Genomic DNA, 18,838 nt, shown 5'->3' with positions numbered 1-18,838 from the left:
TAAACTCTCACCAGGTGCCACAAAAGACAGCACTCCTATGCCTTTAATAGTTCTGTAGAAAACAGATGAAGAGGCAGAAATCTCAGCAATGATCTGGATTGATGATGAGGCATTATGATGGGGTGGGGAGGAAGGAGAGCGAGAGAGAGCCAGTACGGATTCACCAGAAGTGGCAGTTTAAGCAGCTTTCTTCACTTCCCTGCATAAGAAGCTGTACTAAGTGTCTTCTTTCTCACAGCTGCTGAAAGTGCCCAAGTCATCCTATGACTGGAAAGCAAAAATAATGTGAAATGCAGCACAATGCATTGATGATCAGGGATGGAATATTGCTTTTTCGTGTTTTGTACATCATCCTGAGATCTAATATGATGAATGTTTTAATATATAATATAAATGTTTTCAATAAATAATGTTTTAAATGAATAAATCCTTATATTTAATAGTTATGAAGAAGTGGGGCTTTTGATGGTCCCACAAACACACTCCTGCACTGGACTGATACATCACAACACTTTGGGGAGGGGGTCCTGTTGGATATGGAATCAGGACCTAAAAGAACAGAAGGAGCTGAACTGGAGGTGCTGGTGTTCAAAATGAAATATTCTTTAAAGCAGTCAAGTATGGCTGATAGTGCTCTGAAGACCAAAGGGGAAAGACTTTATAAACCAAAAGAGCGACAGCGAAAGAGAAGGAAAGAGATGAGGCGGCCTTAATGCAGGGAAGATTTTGACACATTAAGAAGGCTAGAACAGACCGTTCTGTAGATGTGTAGGGTATCATCTCAAATGGCTGTAGTGCAAAATCTGATAGGTATGCCCCAGGTCCCTTTGCAGTATTATCCCCCTATAAATATTGCTGCTGCCCCAGACAGACAACTTAGATTGCTTGGGCTATCAGGGCTGCCTTGCAGAGAGACTGCTGGTTATGCTGATGTCCGTATCTACATGTACAGGACAGGGACCAGGGTGTACCTAAGGCTTTCTGGCACGTGAAGTTCAGGCGTCAGGTATGCCACATATTCACACCCAATCTCTACGTAAGTCCCCTACGGGCAAGCCCTTGTAATTCAAGTGACTTTCATATTATGTGAAGCCCAGGTAGTTTCTGTACCCAACAGTCTGCCATCTAACTCTGGGGAAACAAAGTTACCGTAATTGTTTCTTTATGAACAGTCTCTGAAGACTCTGGGAACAGAAGGTATGCTTCCAAAATCCCTCAAACTTCACCCCCTGTATTTTACAACTTTGGAAGAGATTCACACCACTTTGAATAACCCTGAAAAAATCATCGTAGTTGGCATCCCGGGTGACCCTATACAGAGACTATGTCTCCTGTACTTTTACCAAATGTATAAAAGGTAAAGGGATCCCTGACTGTTGGGTCCAGTTGCAGATGACTCTGGGGTTGTGGCGCTCATCTCGCTTTACTGGCCGAGGGAGCCAGTGTACAGCTTCCAGGTCATGTGGTCAGCATGACTAAGCCACTTCTGACGAAGCCAGAGCAGCGCACGGAAACGCTGTTTACCTTCCCGTCAGAGCAGTAACTATTTATCAACCTCACCCCGTCGCGGGGATTTGAACCGCTGACCTTCTGATCGGCAAGCTCTAGGCTCTGTGGTTTAACCCACAGCGCCACCCGCGTCCCTGTATACCCAAATGTATACAGGAGGGCATTTCAGCAAGTGCAGCTTCTCATCTTTACCTAGCCTGCTGTCCTTGCTGATGTTCTCTCTTCTGCATAATTCCTGTCCTGGCTGTCTAGTGATTCTATTTGTTGTTTATTTTTTTAAAAAGTAGCCTCAAGAGAAGTCATACGGAGCTACATCATAGTTAGCACAAGAACAAGGCTGCATCATAGCTAGCACAAGCTCTCAAAAAGGCAGGAATGGGGAACCTGTGGCCCTTCAAATCCCTAACCATCGGCCAAGATGACCAGGGCTGATGCGAGTTGAAAGTCTAACAATATTTGGAGGGACACAGGTTCCCCATCCCTGCTCCAATAGAAGGTAGTCTTGATAAGTCTTACACTCCCTCTGAAGGAACAGGTATGTAGCTTGACATTACTTCCTAGTCTCTAGGAAATAGGGGACTTACTCTGTCTGAATACTCACTAAGCCACAAATCTCATCAGACACAGGTTTGAAAGCACGTTCATTATAAAGAACCATATGGAACCATATACCATAATCTGGATCATATGAACCATATAGATCATAATCTGAGGCCTTTCTTCACGTGCTCTCTTCCACTGAAGGTCTAGAGGGTGCAACAAGAGAATGGGCTTTTTCAGTGGTGGCTGTCCTCTTTTGGAACGGCACATCTGGCACCATCATTACATATCTTTAGGTGCCAGGCAAAACGATTCCTTTGTAATTGGGCCTTTGGCGTTTACATATCTATGGCCTTTTTGCATAATGTAGATTAAAAAAATAATTGCTGGTTTTACTTTCTTTGTTTTTTTGCTTAAAATATTGTAAGTCGCTTTGAGCCATGAAGAAAAATGATTTATTATATACACATTTTTTGCTTTACACAGTATCCCTAGAACATAAACCCCCACGCAAATTAAGTGGTGGCGCTGTGGGTTAAACCACAGAGCCACATGACCCGGAAGCTGTACACCGGCTCCCTCGGCCAATAAAGCGAGATGAGCGCCACAACCCTAGAATCGTCCAGGACTGGACCTAATTGTCAGTGGTCCTTTTATCTTTACCTATACTACAAAGTATTTATTTCTTCACAGTATAGGTTTGTAATATGGCTGGTCTTGTATGGCCACACCGTCCTTTATACCCACCACAAATCAATAAAAGCTCACCTTATTTTAAGCTAGGCTAAGAAACTAGCACTTGAATTTTAAGTATATGCACATACAGAAATAATGAGCTGCTACACCCCTTTCTCAGAGTATCAGTAGGTGGCGCTATAACCAAACATGTTGAAACCTACTGCTCACCTATTTTGCCATACAGAAAAATGGTACCCACTGAGCTATTTCTTCAAGGGGGATAAAAACAAAAGATCTGGACAAATCACTCACTCATGGTTGTGGCTGGATTCCTGAACATGAAATTTTAAATACAGCAGAGGAGGGTTAAGGCCTCTGTTTTTTGCTTGCACTGACATACTGCCTAACCATAAGAGTTATTTTGCCCACCGTTGGCAGTTGGCTAGTGGCTCTTATATTGTTGTCATCTGTCTTGGGAGGCAATGGAGGAGTGCACCTTTGGCTTGCTGGATGCTTGCAGTGCCTGCTGTGGTTGTAGAGGGACATGTTTTGTTGCAATTGTAGAGACGTTAAACAGCTGGGGAGGGCGGAAGAAAAAGCTTTAGAAAAAGCTTTTTTTGTTATTGGCATTTGTATGTCCTGAGAGACGAAAAAGCTGTTTTCTAACAGGCTGCAAATGCCAATAAGAGTGTTTCTTTGCTTTGGTATTGCAGATAGTGTTCCATTTCAGCCAAAATGGTGCCTTTTCCTTTCAGAAGTTTGGCAGATGCAGCTATCTTTGCCCCATCTGGGAGGAAAGTGTCTATAGAATATCTGCACAGCCTTCAAAGCAGGAAAGGATAAATGTATGCCACAGCATACATTAAAAACATAAATTTAGGGTTTTCCCCAAAGAACCTGGGAACTGTAGATAGAAACCGGTTTGTTGTCTTCTCCGTTTGACCAAGCTACACCAAGCTTGCGTCGCTCCTCTAAACCTGCAAACAGAACAGCCGCATGCCACGGTTAGACTCCAACTCAAATCAGCCCTGGCTACCATGGACAATGGTTAAATACTATGGGTTGCAACGCAGCAACATCTGGAGGGACACAGCTTCATACTTTGTGGGCTGTGAGGGAATAAAATATGCCTGTAATGCAGCAAAAAGGGGAACTTTAACCAACACTTCCTTGCCTTTGAAACATGGCTCACAAAAGAAATCCAACCGGTGAGGCCCTCCTTACCACTGTGACCTTTCAGCTGTTCCAACTTTCCCTGTTGCAAGTTATTTAGGAACCCTGCCTTTAAAAGACGAAAGCATTTCGGAGTGGGGAGAAAGACTGCACTTCGGAACTCCCTGCCTGTTGAGATCAAGTAGGCGCTTTCACCTTGCTCCTATTTTCGGCGCCTGCCAAAAATCATTCCTGTTTAGGCAAGCCTACTGGGATGCTAGGAAAGCTGAGGAAATCTTAACCCGTTTTAGTATCTTAACTTTTTTTTTTTTTTAAGCAACGTTGTGAATCCCCCCCCCCCCGATTTTATTGCTTTATCCTTTTGTAAACCGCTTTCTATTTTGTTTGTTTTTTGCAATCAAGCGGTGGATAAAGTTTTATGAAACAAAATTGTGAGATGGCGGTGGGGGGGCAGTTGAATTTCAAAGCACTGAAAACTGTTATCTCCCCACCCAAAAAAAAAAAATTAAACTCCTGTGTAATTACACTTGTTCTTCTACCTGCGGATGAGGAGCTGGAATATGCTGTCTTCCGACTTCGGACAATTTAATTTTATCGACCGGCTTATTCTCCCCCCGCCCGCCCTCTCCCCCCGTACAGTGATCTCACAAATGGAGGCTCTCTATTACATAAACTTCAAAAAACTCTATGCTCAGATCGTCACTTCCGCTTCCGGCCAACGCAGGAACTCTTTGTCAGTCGTTGCCGGGAACATGGCTCCCACCGTGGAGTCGGCGGCGGGTCCCGGGTCAGCGGCCGAGCTCCTGCTGCAGAGACTAGAGCTAGCAGGAGCCCAAGGCGAAGCGAGGCTCTGCAGCTTGGAGGCGGCTGCGGCGCTGGGCTTGGACCACCAGGTGCTGGTCGGGGCCGTGAAGAGCCTGCAGTCGTTGGGGGAGGTAAGTGGGCGTGGCGGGCTATGGCCACGCCCCTGTGAGCCGTCGCGGGAGTGGCGTCATCCTTACCTGCCCTCGGAAGGAAGAGGGACGCTTCTGCGTACCTGAGGCAGGGGGACAGGAGAACTGCGCATGCGTGCTGGCCTGTGTTCTCTTGGTAGTAGAGCGGCGCTCTATGGCTCCTTTAAGAAAATGACAGGGGGCGGAGCGTAGGATCCCCACAGAGTTATTAAAATGGGCACACTCCTTTAATTCCTTTTTTGAATGGGGGGTGGACTTTGCTTTGTTTTAACATTTCCCTCAGGTGTGAAAGCGAGAGTTGCAGCGTTGTATCCCCAAATTTCAGGTTCGGTTTGACTCAGCAGCCTTTCTCCACCTTGGGTCTCCCCCCCCGTATGTCATTGAACTACAACTCCCAGCATCCCCAGGTAGCAGGACAAGCAGCTAGGGATGATGGGAGTTGTAGTCCAACGTCAGGACGGGCACCCAAGGTTGGGAAAGGCTGGTCTTAAAAGCAAGCCACTTGTGTTCTGCAGTTGCTGCTGCTTCACAGGCTGGGCCAAAACAGAGAGGAGAGCCTTACTTTTTAAAAAAACAAAACCCAACAGCCTGAATTTGCTCTAGGGGGCTTAGTTTGGTTAGAATCGAGTACTGTATACACTTCCACAGTTAATGCTAAATACATTTCTTCTGGTAAGTGAGCCACTATAGCTGATGGAGGGCTGTGAAAATTTGTGTCCTGTGGGCCTTTTAGATTCGTCTACTTATGTACTTTCTGAAACCAAAGGGGTGCATTGGTTTGCAGATGTGATCCCACCCCCACCCCAGCTCTCCTATCCCACTATGAAACAGTATGGAGTAGTTGATAAAGTGTAAGATTTGTACTTAGGAAAACCAAATTAAAATCCATCCATAGCTATAAAGACTAGAGCAGGGGTGGCTAATCTGTGGATCTCATATGTTGCCAGACTCGCAGCTCTCATGAGCTCTAGCCAACATACCCAATGGTCATGGATGGTGAAATTTGCTGTCCAGTAACATTTGGACAGCCACCGGTTGGCCATTCCAAGCCTAGAGAGCAACCCTGGACAAATAGATGTTAGCCTAACCAACTTGACAGGATTGTGAGGATTAAAATGCTCTCTTTTTGTTAAATGTCTTTCCAAAGTGCTCCTTCACAAAGTTTCCACTTGTCCTCTAAGATAGTCATGTCCTACAGCAGAGCTTTCCAAACTGTGTGTCACGACATGTCAGTTTGTCAACTGCAGTGTGTAGTTGTGTTGTGCAAAAACTATCTGTGCTCCTCCTGGGGCTGGAAAGGGGCTAGTTTGACCTCCGGTTTGCTAGTAAAACTGAATTACTGTGTCGTGAAATGATGGTTGTTATTATTTATGTTTATTGTACTTTATATTGTCACTTTATAAATTAAAAGGATCTCCAGGTGACTTACAAACAATAACACATAAATTTAAATCAACATAGGACTAAAACTGAGTGAAAGCTAAAAATACATTCATATTTATAACGAGGCAGTACATACACATCCCACCTACTGAAGAAGGCCACAGAAAATTAAAGACCAAAAAAAAAGGTTTTTGACTGGTGCCTAAAGATAGATAGTGATGGTGCCATGTGTGTCTTCTGGGGAGAGCATTCCAAAAGCAAGTTCAGTCTTGTTCTGACTGAAGAGCAGTTTCCTAAGAAAATGAAATCCTAGTAAAGACTTTTTTTGAAGGCTTGCTAGGGAGAAATCTCAGTGGTTTGTCTCAGCATTGATATGGTGGGGGGCATTGAAAGCACCCTAAAATCTCCAGCTCTCAGCTGTTGCCTTCCTTCACTGAGGCAATAAGACTGTGTCTGTGCTGTTCCATTTCAGGCTACAAGTGTATTACATGATGGAAGTATGATAACATATGACAAAGAAGATATTGCTAGAATTTTTCTGGCTGATATGCTTGTTTTTCATGTGCAAGGATTATTGATTGATTGCGTGGAAAATCAGTTGCCATGTGAACCCCTAGCTACAATCTGAAGTGATTTAGCACAGGCATATGTTAGCCCCTTCAGCAAAAACTAGGACTGGATCAGGGTGGGGTTCTACACAAACAAATATTCCAGATGGACAGTAAAAACCAATGAGCTGTAAGATAATTGGGGTCTTTTCAGATAGGACCACAGGTATTCAGTTGTCTTTCAAATACCTCCTTATAACACTCCCTTTTTTCTGCTTCAAGCTCCAGCCGCCACCTCCTTTCAGACCCTTTCTACCCTTGCTGATGTCCTCAAATGTCCTCTCTAGGTGATTGAGGCTGAGCAATGCACTTCCAAGAAGTGGGAGCTGACACCTGAGGGCAAAGAAATTGTCCAGGAAGGGAGCCATGAAGTTCGAGTGTTTAACAGCATCCCCTCTGAAGGCCTGGTCCAGAGTGAGCTGATGGTAAAAGTTTACTGAGGTTATCTTCCCTGTGGGATTATTTGATTATGTGGCTTTTGGATACCTACAGTGTCACTTTTGGTTCTTTTCGCTGTAGAAGCTGCCAAGTGGAAAGGTGGGATTCAGCAAAGCAATGTCCAATAAGTGGATCCAGCTAGACAAGACCGCAGAAGGTGGACCCCGGGTCTTCCGGGCGGTGGGTAATCCTTACTCCTTATCAGTTTGGGTTTGGGTCTCCGCAGGGTTTGTGTCAGAAAAGGGGTTGGACAGTGCAGATGAGTGTTGGTTTCAATCCAAGGATGTTGGGATGGGGAAGACGGCATCAGGGCTCTGCAGTTTCCTTTTTTCCCCTTCTAGGTGGAGACTGTGCAGGACTCTGTCAGAGAGAAGCTGCTGCAGGTGGAGCAGGGTGAGGGTGACAAACTAGAAGAGAAGGACAAGAATGAACTGAAGAAGCGGAAACTCCTGGCAGAAGTGTGAGTTGAGCCTCTGTCATCCCACTCTGCATGGGATGATCTATGTTTTCAGGACCAATTTCACCCTTTTGCAGTAGAAATGTTCTACAGTCTCAATGAGCAGATTAGTTCATTGTGCATTCTCAGGGTGTGTGCTTGAACATTGGAAAAAAAATTCCTGTTTGGAAAATGCTTTGCAGTTACCTCATTTATTGTTGCTTGCATTGCCAGGAGGGAGCTAAGGCTGTGTGTGTGTGTGTGTGTGTGTGTGTGTGTGTGTGTGTCTGTTTGCTTGTGTCTGTGTCTGATTGGACCTATATCTGTGTTGGGATTTGAACCCACCTATCTAGCATTCTATGCACTAGACCGCAGGACCTCTTGTTTACTGTGCTTGTATTTCAAAACATGTTTATATTTGCTTTCAGGACCATTAAGACATACTGGATCAGTAAAGGAAATGCTTTCAGTACCACAGTTACCAAGCAGGAAACGGACCTCACTCCAGAGATGATTGCCAGGTAAGGAACTGTTCTAGTCCTTGTTTAAAGTCGGACTAACGGGATCGAGGGACGCAGGTGGTGCTGTGGGTAAAACCACAGAGCCTAGGACTTGCTGATCGTAAGGTCGGCAGTTCGAATCCCCGCGGCGGGGTGAGCTCCCATCGTTCGGTCCCAGCTCCTGCCCACCTAGCAGTTTGAAAGCACCCCTAAGTGCAAGTAGATAAATAGGTACCGCTTTATAGCGGGAAGGTAAACGGCGTTTCCGTGTGCGGCACTGGTGCTGGCTCGCCAGTTGCAGCTTCGTCACGCTGGCTACGTGACCCGGAAGTGTCTTCGGACGGCGCCGGCTCCCAGCCTCTTGAGCGAGATGAGCGCGCAACCCTAGAGTCGGTCACGACTGGCCCGTACGGGCAGGGGTACCTTTACTAACAGGGGATCTGACCTCGTTGTCCGATTTGGGTCTGCCTGTGTCTCTTCAGTTGCCATTTCAGTTGGCTTTTGGGTTCTGGGTGTGAACCTTGGCTGTGAAAATGCTGGCTTCAAAACAATAGAATCAAGATTTGCCAAATACCCACTCAGCTGTTGTGGGATTGCTGTTGTAGACATTAACCGTTTTGTAACAAATCTCGGCAGAACTCTTGACCACTCTGCTTCCCATTACTTGTTGGTAACTGCCTTCTCTGCATTCCTAGTTCTGCAGGGAAGGTGATCTGAAAAGACCCGCAGCCCGTTGCAAAGTTAACTTTCCCCCCTGTTTTCCCTACACTTGTTCCTAAACTTTCAGTGGCTCCTGGAAAGATTTGAAGTTCAAGGCGTATAACTTTGAGGCACTGGGCATTATGCCTGAAAGTGGACATCTCCACCCACTCCTCAAGGTCCGCAGCCAGTTCCGGCAGATCTTCCTTGAAATGGGGTGTGTACTTCAATGTCTGCAAAATATTGGGGTATGTGGGTGTGACAAAATGGTGATTACGGGTGGTGAGGTGTGTTCTACCATGCCACGTGCGTGGTACGTGCCCATGAGGCCTGCACAGCTGGCTGTAGATTCAGTACCCGCATGTCTTGGGGATTCTGCCCATCCTTGCTTCTTTTCCTCGGAGGAGGCAGTGCATTGTAGCCCAAGCTTGAAGTCATGGCACAGTCTGCTGAGGAGACTGGGCTAGCATTTGTCATTTACCTGCCCATGCAGACAACTCCATGTGACAAAGACTGTGCTGGCAAAGCACTGGGACGGGAGCAAACCACCCCCTACTGCTCTTCTAGGCTTGAGTACATCTTGATGTCCCTGCCCTGTGTTCATCGTCATTAGCCAGTCTTCTGTGATCTGCCATATTAACGGGTGGGGGTGGGGATAGACCTATTGCAATTAATGGGTCTAAATTAATCGTTTTAATTAATTAATTTCAGTGGATCAGCCCTTGAAAAAAACTTTGCTTAATGGCTGTGTGTTTCCCTTCTCAGTTTTACGGAAATGCCCACCAATAACTTCATTGAGAGCTCCTTCTGGAACTTTGATGCCCTCTTCCAGCCACAGCAGCATCCAGCTCGGGACCAGCATGACACCTTCTTCCTAAAGGGTCAGTCACACTGCTTGGGCCACACACGACTATTGTATCCGGTTTCATAGCTCGCAAAGAGGCTGTGGATCAGGATCTTGGGACAGCGTCCTTTTGGGAGCCAGTTGAGCCCCAAGTATCTAGCATATGTTCTTTTCTTTGTGTTGGGTGTTTCATATCTTATGGGCTTTAGTGGAATGGCTCCCTATCTTCCTATGGATAGTGGGCAGTCCTCACCTCTCTTTATCTGGGGAGTAGTAAGGTGCTGACTCCAGCCTCTTTCTTTCTCTACTGGACCATCTGGAGCCCCACATGCCCAGTCACTTGCATGTGCCTTCTTCCTTCTAGATCCTGCTGAAGCCATCGACTTCCCCATGGATTACCTGAAGAGGGTAAAGAGGGTTCATTCACAAGGAGGTTATGGCTCTCAGGGGTAAGACTCAGCAGCAGTTTTTTTGCAGTTGTTCTAATGCTGGGCCTGGAAGTGCAAAAAGCGGGGGATGGTTTTGAAAAGCATCTTGGAAATAGCCATGGGGTCCATGTTCATTTGTAAACAGCAGTTGGGATTTTGATCAGTAAGGAAGGGAAATCCCAAATCTGTATCATGTTGTTGAGAAATGGGAGACCCTTCAAAAAAGAAACCTGAGTCTAGTAGGCAAACTGTTTATTTCTCTTCATTTCCCAAGCAATAGCACCCATCACTGGGCCTGTTTCAGCTCCTGTATTTCAGATATTAACTGCTGGAGTCACACCCCACATCTCAATCTTTCCCTCCCAGGTACAGATATGAGTGGAAGCTGGAGGAGGCTCGGAAGAACCTCCTTCGGACGCACACCACATCCGCCAGTGCTCGCATGCTCTATCAGCTGGCGCAGCAGGTAATATCCAGTAAAAACTCTTTCCTGCCTGGATGTATCCTAGCTATGAAGGCTGACAAAACAACAGGTCATTGAAGAGTTTCCGTATAAAGTAATGCCAGGCTTCATTTACCTAGGAACTGTCAGGTTGGAGCGGGGAGTACAAATTCAATTAATAATAGTAATCTAAAGCTGGTAGGAGAAAATGCTCTGAGGCTGGGATGGTCTGCCTGCTGAGACTGAAGTACTTGAACCAATCCAAAGTGTGGGACTGTGACAACTGCTTCTTCTCCTGCAGGAGAAATTCACCCCTGCCAAATACTTTTCCATCGACCGTGTCTTCAGGAACGAGACACTCGATGCCACCCACCTGGCTGAGTTTCACCAGATTGAAGGGGTGGTAGCCGATTACGGCTTGACACTGGGCGACCTGATGGGGGTCTTGAAAGAGTTTTTCACCAAAATGGGTAAGAACTGTTGAATAAGAGGGAGGATACAGAGTGGACTCCAGTTCGGAAGCAGTCCGGCAGGAAACAGGCTCCTTGGTGGTTGCCTTCTCAGTTTTAGGGACCAGCCTCCCAGCTCCATTCATCTCTCTCTCTCTCTCTCTCTCTCTCTCTCTCTCTCCCTCTCTCTCTCTCTGTGGCAGGAATCACCCAACTGCGCTTCAAACCCGCTTACAATCCTTACACGGAGCCCAGCATGGAGGTGTTCAGCTACCACCAGGGTGAGTGCAGGAAGATAGCCGTGTACCATTCTGTGGAACTGTGACGCTGTGCCACAGGAGTCCTCCATGTCCCTGGCAGTATCTCTTTGCTCCTGCCCTTGGGAATCAAAGCAAGTTGCCTAGTAGCTGAGCTGAGTAGCAGCCGGCGTTACTGGCAGCAGAGGTCGGGTACACCAAGGAAAGGCTGTAAATCGTGGGTGGCTTTTAAGGGAACAGGGCAAGCAGTCCAAGCACTCTGAACTTTACTTGCATTCTTACCTGTGAGAAATTTCAGTTTTCCACCTTTGCCAAGAAGGCAGCTGCACACTCAGTGCCTTAAGAAGGAATTCCAACTGCCCCTGAATTAGCCTTTCATAATCCCCTTATGACTCATGCAGTTGCAAAAATTCTTCACCCTGATAATGCGCTATAAATTAGGACACTTTTCCACTGTGTCAACAGTAGTCTGAGAGTATGCCACCTATTCATAGGCCTTTCTATTTCTGGAGGTTCCATGTGTCCTGATATTTAAAGGACGTGCCCCGAACACCATGGCAACCTCCCCAGCCCTTCATTTGAAATGCAAGGCTGATGAATTTGATTTTACTTGAAACCAATACCTTCTTGCCTTTCAGGTTTAATCCTCATAATGCCCATTTTCTCTATAAAACATGAGAATAATGAAGTCAGCAAATTGATAAAGGCAACAGAGAAGCAAATGCTCCTTAACCCTATTCTGGGAGTGGGGAAGAGCAGGTGAAGAGAGCCACTGGAAGAGAGATTGGGTGTGCAAAGCATCCGCTAAAAATGTTTCATTGTTTTTAAAGGTTCTTAAGCTTCGAAGCAGCAGGAGCCACAGAACGGAGGCACAACCATAAAGGATGCCTCTATGTCCTCATTTTTGCTAGTATGGTGGTCTTTTATATTAGGGCCCAAACCATTTAGGACTTCAGACATCAACATCATCCTGAATTAGCTCACAAGGCTACGACAGCACAGAGTCAGCGTTCACCCTTTGCCCCTTACAGCTGCTGTCACAGCCTCACAAGTTGCAGTGGGCTCCAATAAGTCAGCTGAAATGATTTCCTTGATTTGACCTTGGAAAGTGTTGTGCATGAGCAGGCTGACATAAAAATACCTGCTTTGTGTTGGCGCTTTTCTTTATGGGTGGGAGGTGTCCATATCTCTGACTTGTCTTCTGTCCCAGGGTGTTGTTCAGATTGGACTCCAGCAACCCCAGAGCTTGGGCTCTGCCTAGGCATGTGGCTTTGCTGTTCCACCCTGACCCACTTCACTAGCCTAACAATACAACTTTTCTTCCAGGATTAAAGAAGTGGGTGGAGGTGGGCAATTCAGGAGTCTTCCGCCCAGAGATGCTGCTGCCCATGGGTCTGCCTGATGGGGTGACCGTCATCGCCTGGGGCCTTTCTTTGGAACGGTAAGTGTTTTGGCTGGAATGTGTGCCCAGGTTAAGCAACCTTTTGCTATAGTGTCCTGTCCGGAAGGGCCCCAAGCCTGGGGGCTGCCTGTCTCTCTGTCAGAGACCAAGGACTAATGCATGGTGCACCCTTTTAAGAGTCTTAAGTCAGCAGAGGCTGAAACTAATCTCAATAAAGCTTCAGTCTACAAATTGGCACCTTCTGTCTCCCAAGACTATAAATCTCTGTCGTGTGGCTGCATGACCCAAAGCCATGTGCCTTCCTCGCCTCTGCAGGATTAAACCTCACTCACCTCTTTCCCTCAGACAGGATGTTTTCCCAGATCAAGCTTGTGAGCATCAGCAGTGCTGTAGCCTGTGTGTTGGGCCACAGAAGTTGAGTCAAAGGTGTATCCCATATTTAGAATGCCAAAGGGTATGGGGAAAAGATCCATTTGTTGGGATAGTGTGGACAAACCTATCCTGCTCTAGTTGTACTTCGCTGTGACTTTTTGCTATGGTCTAGTACATTAATACAAATTTTCAAATTTTAATGTCAGTTTCGTGTTGTTGCCTTTTGAAAAATGCTAAGGACATGAAAGTGGTATGAATGGAGATTCCTCCCTCTTCTCTTTCAGGCCCACCATGATCAGGTATGGCATCAATAATATCCGGGAACTGGTTGGTCACAAAGTCAATCTGCAGATGGTATATGACAGCCCACTCTGCCGCTTGGATGCTTAGTCCACAGAAACTTTCCTCTCTTCAGAGACATCCCTATTTATTAGCACTGCTGCTTGTTGGAAAACTGGGCCTTTCAGGCTTCTATTCTCCACGCTTTTGGTTCCTTTGGGGGAAAGTGCCTGTCAAGCCATTCCGCTGTTTTGTATGGACGCTTTAGCCCCTACACCTTTTGGAGAGATCATGGGTGAATGGGTTCTCCCAATTTGTGTGGGGAATAAACTTGTAGCCCATGTTACATTCAGTAAAAGTGTCTCGACCACAAGTCTGTGATTAGAGTAAATAGTCAGGAATTCTACTGATATGTAGAGCATAGTTTGTCAGCTTTACCATCATGGCCTGTGGGAAAGTAACAATTTGGAAGAGGAACTTCTGTATCTTTCACCACCCTGCTTATACCAAAATATTGGGGTATTTTTTGGGAGGAGGGGTCTTTCTCCTGCATGGTGGGAACTGGCTTGTAGGCGGGATACGATTGCCACTTCTCCTCACCGCACGAAAACTAAGCATTTTTTTAAAATCCTGCGCCTTGAATTCTTTCCTCTATTTGCCTCCATGTCAACCTTTCCTCTTCTCTTCCATGATAATCATTTTATTGTCCCCTCTTCATCCACAATCCTTCTGTGTCTCATGCCCTCTTCAAAAGAACCCACAAGCAGGGCTGCTGTTGATCTTAAAATGTTGTTGAGCATTAGAACACCAGAGGACAATGGGTTGGTTTTACGTTGACCCTTTTCCTACCAAAAGCTGTATTTTGGGAACTCTGGTAGGAGGCAAATGTTTGGAAACGACTTGGTATATACACATTTCGATATCCTGATTTCCAGCTGTCTCTACAAGCATGTGTCAGATAAAGCACACACAGTTTGAGGGGGGAAACTGTAAAGCAAAATCTGGGCTACAGCTACTAAGGGGAAGATCTGCAAAGAGGGAAAGTCCATGTTCTACAGCTTGGGCAGTTCTGCTAAAACTTTGTTCATATTCAAGCTCTCAAAAAGGAGCTGAGACCATGACCAGGCCAAGTGCCAAAGGAGGAAGCATAGTCACTACCTCTTGTCATATTAACTTCTTGTCATAATGGCAGCATTCAGCAGTTGGAGACAAGAGCCCACAAGGCATACAGGTTTAATTACTTTATTGTACAAAAAAAGCCCTTTTGAAATGCCAGAGCTGTGTGAGTAGCCCTTGCCCTCCCCAGACTCTGGATGTTCCACCTCATGGAGTAAAATATCACAAAGCTGAAGCAGTGTTCAACAACCAAGTGGTTCCAGATCCTTGTTTCCTAGGTTCTGCCTGCAGGTACCATTTTAAAGCCCAACCCTTCCTCTCGCAGTCTAGACAAAAGCCTCTTAGGCCCAGAGCAGTAGTCTGGTTCATGAAGCTGGTTAGGTGAGTTTCCAATGATTCTCCAGTTCAGTTTTCTTAGGAAGAAAAAGGAGGAGAGGCCAGTGGCTATAAAACTAAGAAATAATGATAATCATGGAAGTTGAGTTCATGGCGCCAGAGAAGCTGAGTCCCAGAAGTTGAGGAGCAAGACAGCTGTTGCCTTGAGAAGGCGGGATGACTGCTTCAGAACAGGCCGGTGCTTCTTTACGTGGTCGTCTGCCTCCTTCCTTGGGCTCTTTTTGCTGGTCTGCCATGCCCGTTTTCTCCCATTCAATTCGGGAAGCCAAGAACTCCACTCTCCTTTTCCGCAAGGCTGTGCTGCCTGCTCTTCCACAGTCACTATGTCACCTCTAATGTTATATGAACCTCCTCTTGGTGGTGGTGTGTTGAGCAGCTACAAGTGCGGGCCTTGGCCAAGAGGGAGGGCTGGAAACCTGTAAGAGGTGGGGGCTCTGGCTCCTCCTCGTCAGGGTCCTCAGGCGCTGGCCCCAGCAAGCAATCTAGAGGGAGAAATTAAAGGGGGCACATGAAACTGCCATCTACAGTTGCTTTATCAAGGAGGGGAAGGTGTTTCAGCCCTGTCTTGTCAGCCAAGTTGTATTTCCCTGATTTGCTATCCAAGATCCATTTTTAAAAGGAGGTACCAGGGAGTAAGCCTGAGTCTTTGTGCCTATAGAATCATCCTCTCCCACTAAGCTATATATCCTATTCCCTAAAGGCAAATGTCTCCAAAGCTGCCATCCTGTGTTTTCCTTTCCTGTAGGAAAAGCACCTTAGCATTGCAGTGGAGGAATCTAGAGCACCACTAAGAAAATGGCTGGACTAGTGTTCTGCATTACAACCTTACCTGCTGATTTATTGTAAATGAAATGCAGCTGCTAACAAAACAGGAGCCTACTATGGATAGCTACTGCCCTGTTTTCATCTGACTCTGTATCAGATTGGTTTCTGCATTCTCCATGGAGCAGCAGGGTGTGGGGAGAGCATCTCCTCCTCTCCCCCCCCCCACTCTATTAATCAACTGGAGCACATAGCCTCTAGCAGTAAGTGCGATGGACTGCCACACAATATAAGGGATGCTCTTTGATACAATACAAATATAAGGGCAAGCAGTTTGGAGTTGGTTATGGCAAGTGAATGGAGACAGGCCAACTCAGCTCACATAGATGGTACAGTGTAGTGTTGGCTTTAAAGGAGTGTTCAATTATAGAACAAGATAATGCAAAATAGTACTTAAAGTCTGTGCCATGTCTGGCGATAGTGGTGTTACTATGCCCAAGTGGGTTTTTTTCTTTCTTTTAAGGTGTAGGTCAGATTTATGCTGTGGTGGTATATAGCTATATTACACTGTTTTGTAGCACATATCTGGTGATGGAAGCACTTTCCATCTCCAAATATTTTCTGCAAGTAAAGGTAAAGGACTCCTGGACAGTTCAGTCCAGTCAAAAGCGACTATGGGGTTTTGGTGCTCATCTCACCAGCATTCATCCACAGACAGCTTTCCGGGTCAAATGGCCAGCATGACTAAACCGCTTCTGGCACAACTGAACACCGTGACTGAAGCCAGAGCACACGGAAACGTCATTTACCTTCCCACCACAGCAGTACTTATTTATCTACTTGTACTGGCATGCTTTCAAACCGCTATGTTGGCAGGAGCTGGGACAGAGCAACGGGAGCTCACCCCGTTGCGGAGATTTGAACTGTCGACCACAGCGCCACCTGCACTCCTACTTTCTGCAAGTAGAAGTGAAGGGCTGTAGGGGAGATGGTCACTAAAGAGCCCTATAAAGATGGGAATTGTGTTACAAAGCTGGTCCCACCAGAAAAAAATTATCGGAATGATCGTAACTCTACTTGCTGACCTTCAGACCTCAGGACTACAACCAGGTTGTGTAGCATTTCACAGGACTGTTGGAAATTTCTATGTGCAAAACATTCTCACATCTTGGAATCAAGCACATGAATCCCATTGAAATAGGTAATGAGTTTTTGGGTTTTTTAACAGTCATAAAAGGCTGGGCTGTGTGTATATTGCACACTACAGGAGCATAGGCAAAATGCAGAGTATGGTACAGAGTTCAAAGTTAGTTTCTTCACAATTTCCATTCAAAAATGTTTCTAGCCCTGGTAGCTAGAAAGCATCTCAACAGTGTCTGCTTGGAAAAACCAAAATGTGTGAATTAATAAGATTTAAAGAAATAAACCTTAGTAATATGGATCATAATCCTGAGAAGGTAGCCCATCTGATCCTAAACTACTTCTGCCTTGTGGGGATATCTTCAGGAGAAGAAAAGACTAAGGAGTAAACCTTACACAAATCCAGAGTGGAGTCCCTAAGACAGCTGGATGGCGCCTTGTATGCTTGCTTCCGGTAATTCCTGCAGCCAAAATGGTGCCAGACATCTTGCTCTGCTTTCTATTGAACCACATCAGTGATGCTGAGAAGAGGGTCTTGTTGTCTGGGCAGCCCAGGACCTCCATACATACTACCCAGGCTTGTGTCCCGGGGAGGTCACTAGAGCACTGCTAACACAAAGGTATGACTTCACCCCCGGAGGTGCACTCCATTGTCTCTCGAGACAGATGGATGCCAACACAGAAATAAGGCTCTGTGTGGTTTATGTCCTGTATTTCTCAGTGTCCATTCTCATGGCTAGTAAACCAGAATACAGTGGTACCTCGGGTTACATACGCTTCAGGTTACAGACTCCGCTAACCCAGAAATAGTACCTCGAGTTAAGAACTTTGCTTCAGGATGAGAACAGAAATTGTGCTCTGGCGGCGCGGCAGCAGCAGGAGGCCCCATTAGCTAAAGTGGTGCTTCAGGTTAAGAACAGTTTCAGGTTAAGTACGGACCTCCGGAACGAATTAAGTAGTTAACCCGAGGTACCACTGTAAATTGGGCAAAGCTTGAGAAGTCTGCATAATTATACAGGTCACAGAATTCAGCTTTTCTTGGTGCAGATTGTGGGATTATTATTTTTTTAAGCACTGAATGCTACAAAGGGCATAGTTTATTGTACATCACTGCTGCTGTCACCTGCCACACTCACCTGCCAGATCATGTGCCAGGTCTTTGATCAGGTGACCAACAATGGCATAGGCCACACTCACCACCACCATCACAGCCATGATCATGTAGAGCACAGCTTTGGGCAATGGAACAAGGTCATAGGCAGCTGGCTGGTATTCACTGTAAAGAGGGCTCTCATTGGAGGAAGAGGGTTGAGTAAGTAATGCCAAGGTCTCGGTGCGATTTGAGGAGCTCATGTTCATTGGCCACGTTTGAGAGGGGAGAGCCATGTTCTGATATTGTGGAGCCTTGTTGCCTGGTGGATAAGTGGCTGCAGGGACAGGGAGAGTCTGAAACACAAGGGGAAGATACTTTGGTTAGTGAGGGGCCCATCATGAGCCCTGTCCTGGTACCATTTGCAAATGACTTACACTTGCTCTTACAGCCAAATTTGCAGTGGTATTGGAGAAGAGGGGGTTGCCTTACCATGCAGGGGGTTTTGTTGGGGGAATGGAGGATGGGTTGGCAGCAGCAGCAAGGAAACCATTGATCTGCACCCCCTGTGGTATTCCCAAAGGGTAACCCCTCCGAAATCAGTTTGTTTGGCTCACTGTTTGTTTGACACCAGCCAACAGGTTTCTTAGCATCCTACTGCAGGAACACTGGACTTAAAAAGAGACTAGTGTTTCCTAGCAGCTTCTGCTTTAAGAGTTTTTGCTATTTTGGGCTCAGTAACAGCTTTGGAAGTGACAATTTAGATTGGGAAAATGGCACTGAGGTCGTGGAGAGTTAAAAACCAATGAGGGTTCTCCAATGTTTGTGCACATGGAATCTTTTCAAAAACAGTGTAAAGTAGTACTTTCTGGACACAGGCTTACCACCTCAGTGAGGACTAAGCTCTAGGTGTGGTAAGAGGTTTGCATAAAAGTTCAGTATGC

The 18,838-nt window shown here is 46.1% G+C and overlaps 2 protein-coding genes and 1 long non-coding RNA gene across 4 annotated transcripts in view; 1 reads left to right on the top strand and 2 right to left on the bottom strand.

Moving 5' to 3' along the window:
* Nucleotides 1–2,208: 2,208 nt before the first annotated feature.
* LOC310696644 lies at nt 2,209–4,520 on the bottom strand. 2 transcript variants are annotated; one of them, XR_014520672.1, is made up of 3 exons: nt 4,440–4,520; nt 3,157–3,304; nt 2,209–2,255 (listed from the first exon to the last, which is right to left on the bottom strand). It is a non-coding gene; the product is annotated as an uncharacterized lncRNA (long non-coding RNA). The 2 variants fall into 2 exon arrangements; XR_014520673.1 differs by lacking the exon at nt 2,209–2,255 and having other exon boundaries at nt 3,053–3,304.
* Nucleotides 4,521–4,612: 92 nt separating this feature from the next.
* Nucleotides 4,613–13,748, top strand: FARSA (phenylalanyl-tRNA synthetase subunit alpha). Its single transcript, XM_083483080.1, has 13 exons — nt 4,613–4,835; nt 7,132–7,269; nt 7,364–7,462; nt 7,624–7,742; nt 8,147–8,239; nt 9,006–9,134; nt 9,683–9,798; nt 10,126–10,210; nt 10,556–10,655; nt 10,933–11,101; nt 11,284–11,361; nt 12,664–12,778; nt 13,396–13,748. Exons 1-13 carry the CDS (start codon nt 4,653–4,655, stop codon nt 13,499–13,501), a joined length of 1,530 nt encoding a protein of 509 aa, XP_083339206.1. The 5' UTR covers nt 4,613–4,652; the 3' UTR covers nt 13,502–13,748.
* An 870-nt stretch (nt 13,749–14,618) lies between these two features.
* Nucleotides 14,619–18,838, bottom strand: part of LOC310697007 (small integral membrane protein 44-like) — a 16,725-nt gene continuing 12,505 nt past the window's right edge. Inside the window, exons 3-4 of the mRNA XM_083483264.1 lie at nt 17,941–18,250; nt 14,619–15,384 (exon numbers count right to left, since the gene is read on the bottom strand). Coding sequence (XP_083339390.1) covers nt 15,224–15,384; nt 17,941–18,190 — 411 coding nt within the window. The 5' untranslated portion in view covers nt 18,191–18,250 and the 3' untranslated portion in view covers nt 14,619–15,223. The remainder of the gene's footprint in view (nt 15,385–17,940; nt 18,251–18,838) is intronic.

The sequence above is a fragment of the Podarcis liolepis genome, assembly GCF_965112155.1.
Source record: "Podarcis liolepis genome assembly, chromosome: 17".
Lineage (NCBI taxonomy): Eukaryota > Metazoa > Chordata > Lepidosauria > Squamata > Lacertidae > Podarcis > Podarcis liolepis.
This window is presented reverse-complemented; position numbering and strand designations above follow the sequence as displayed.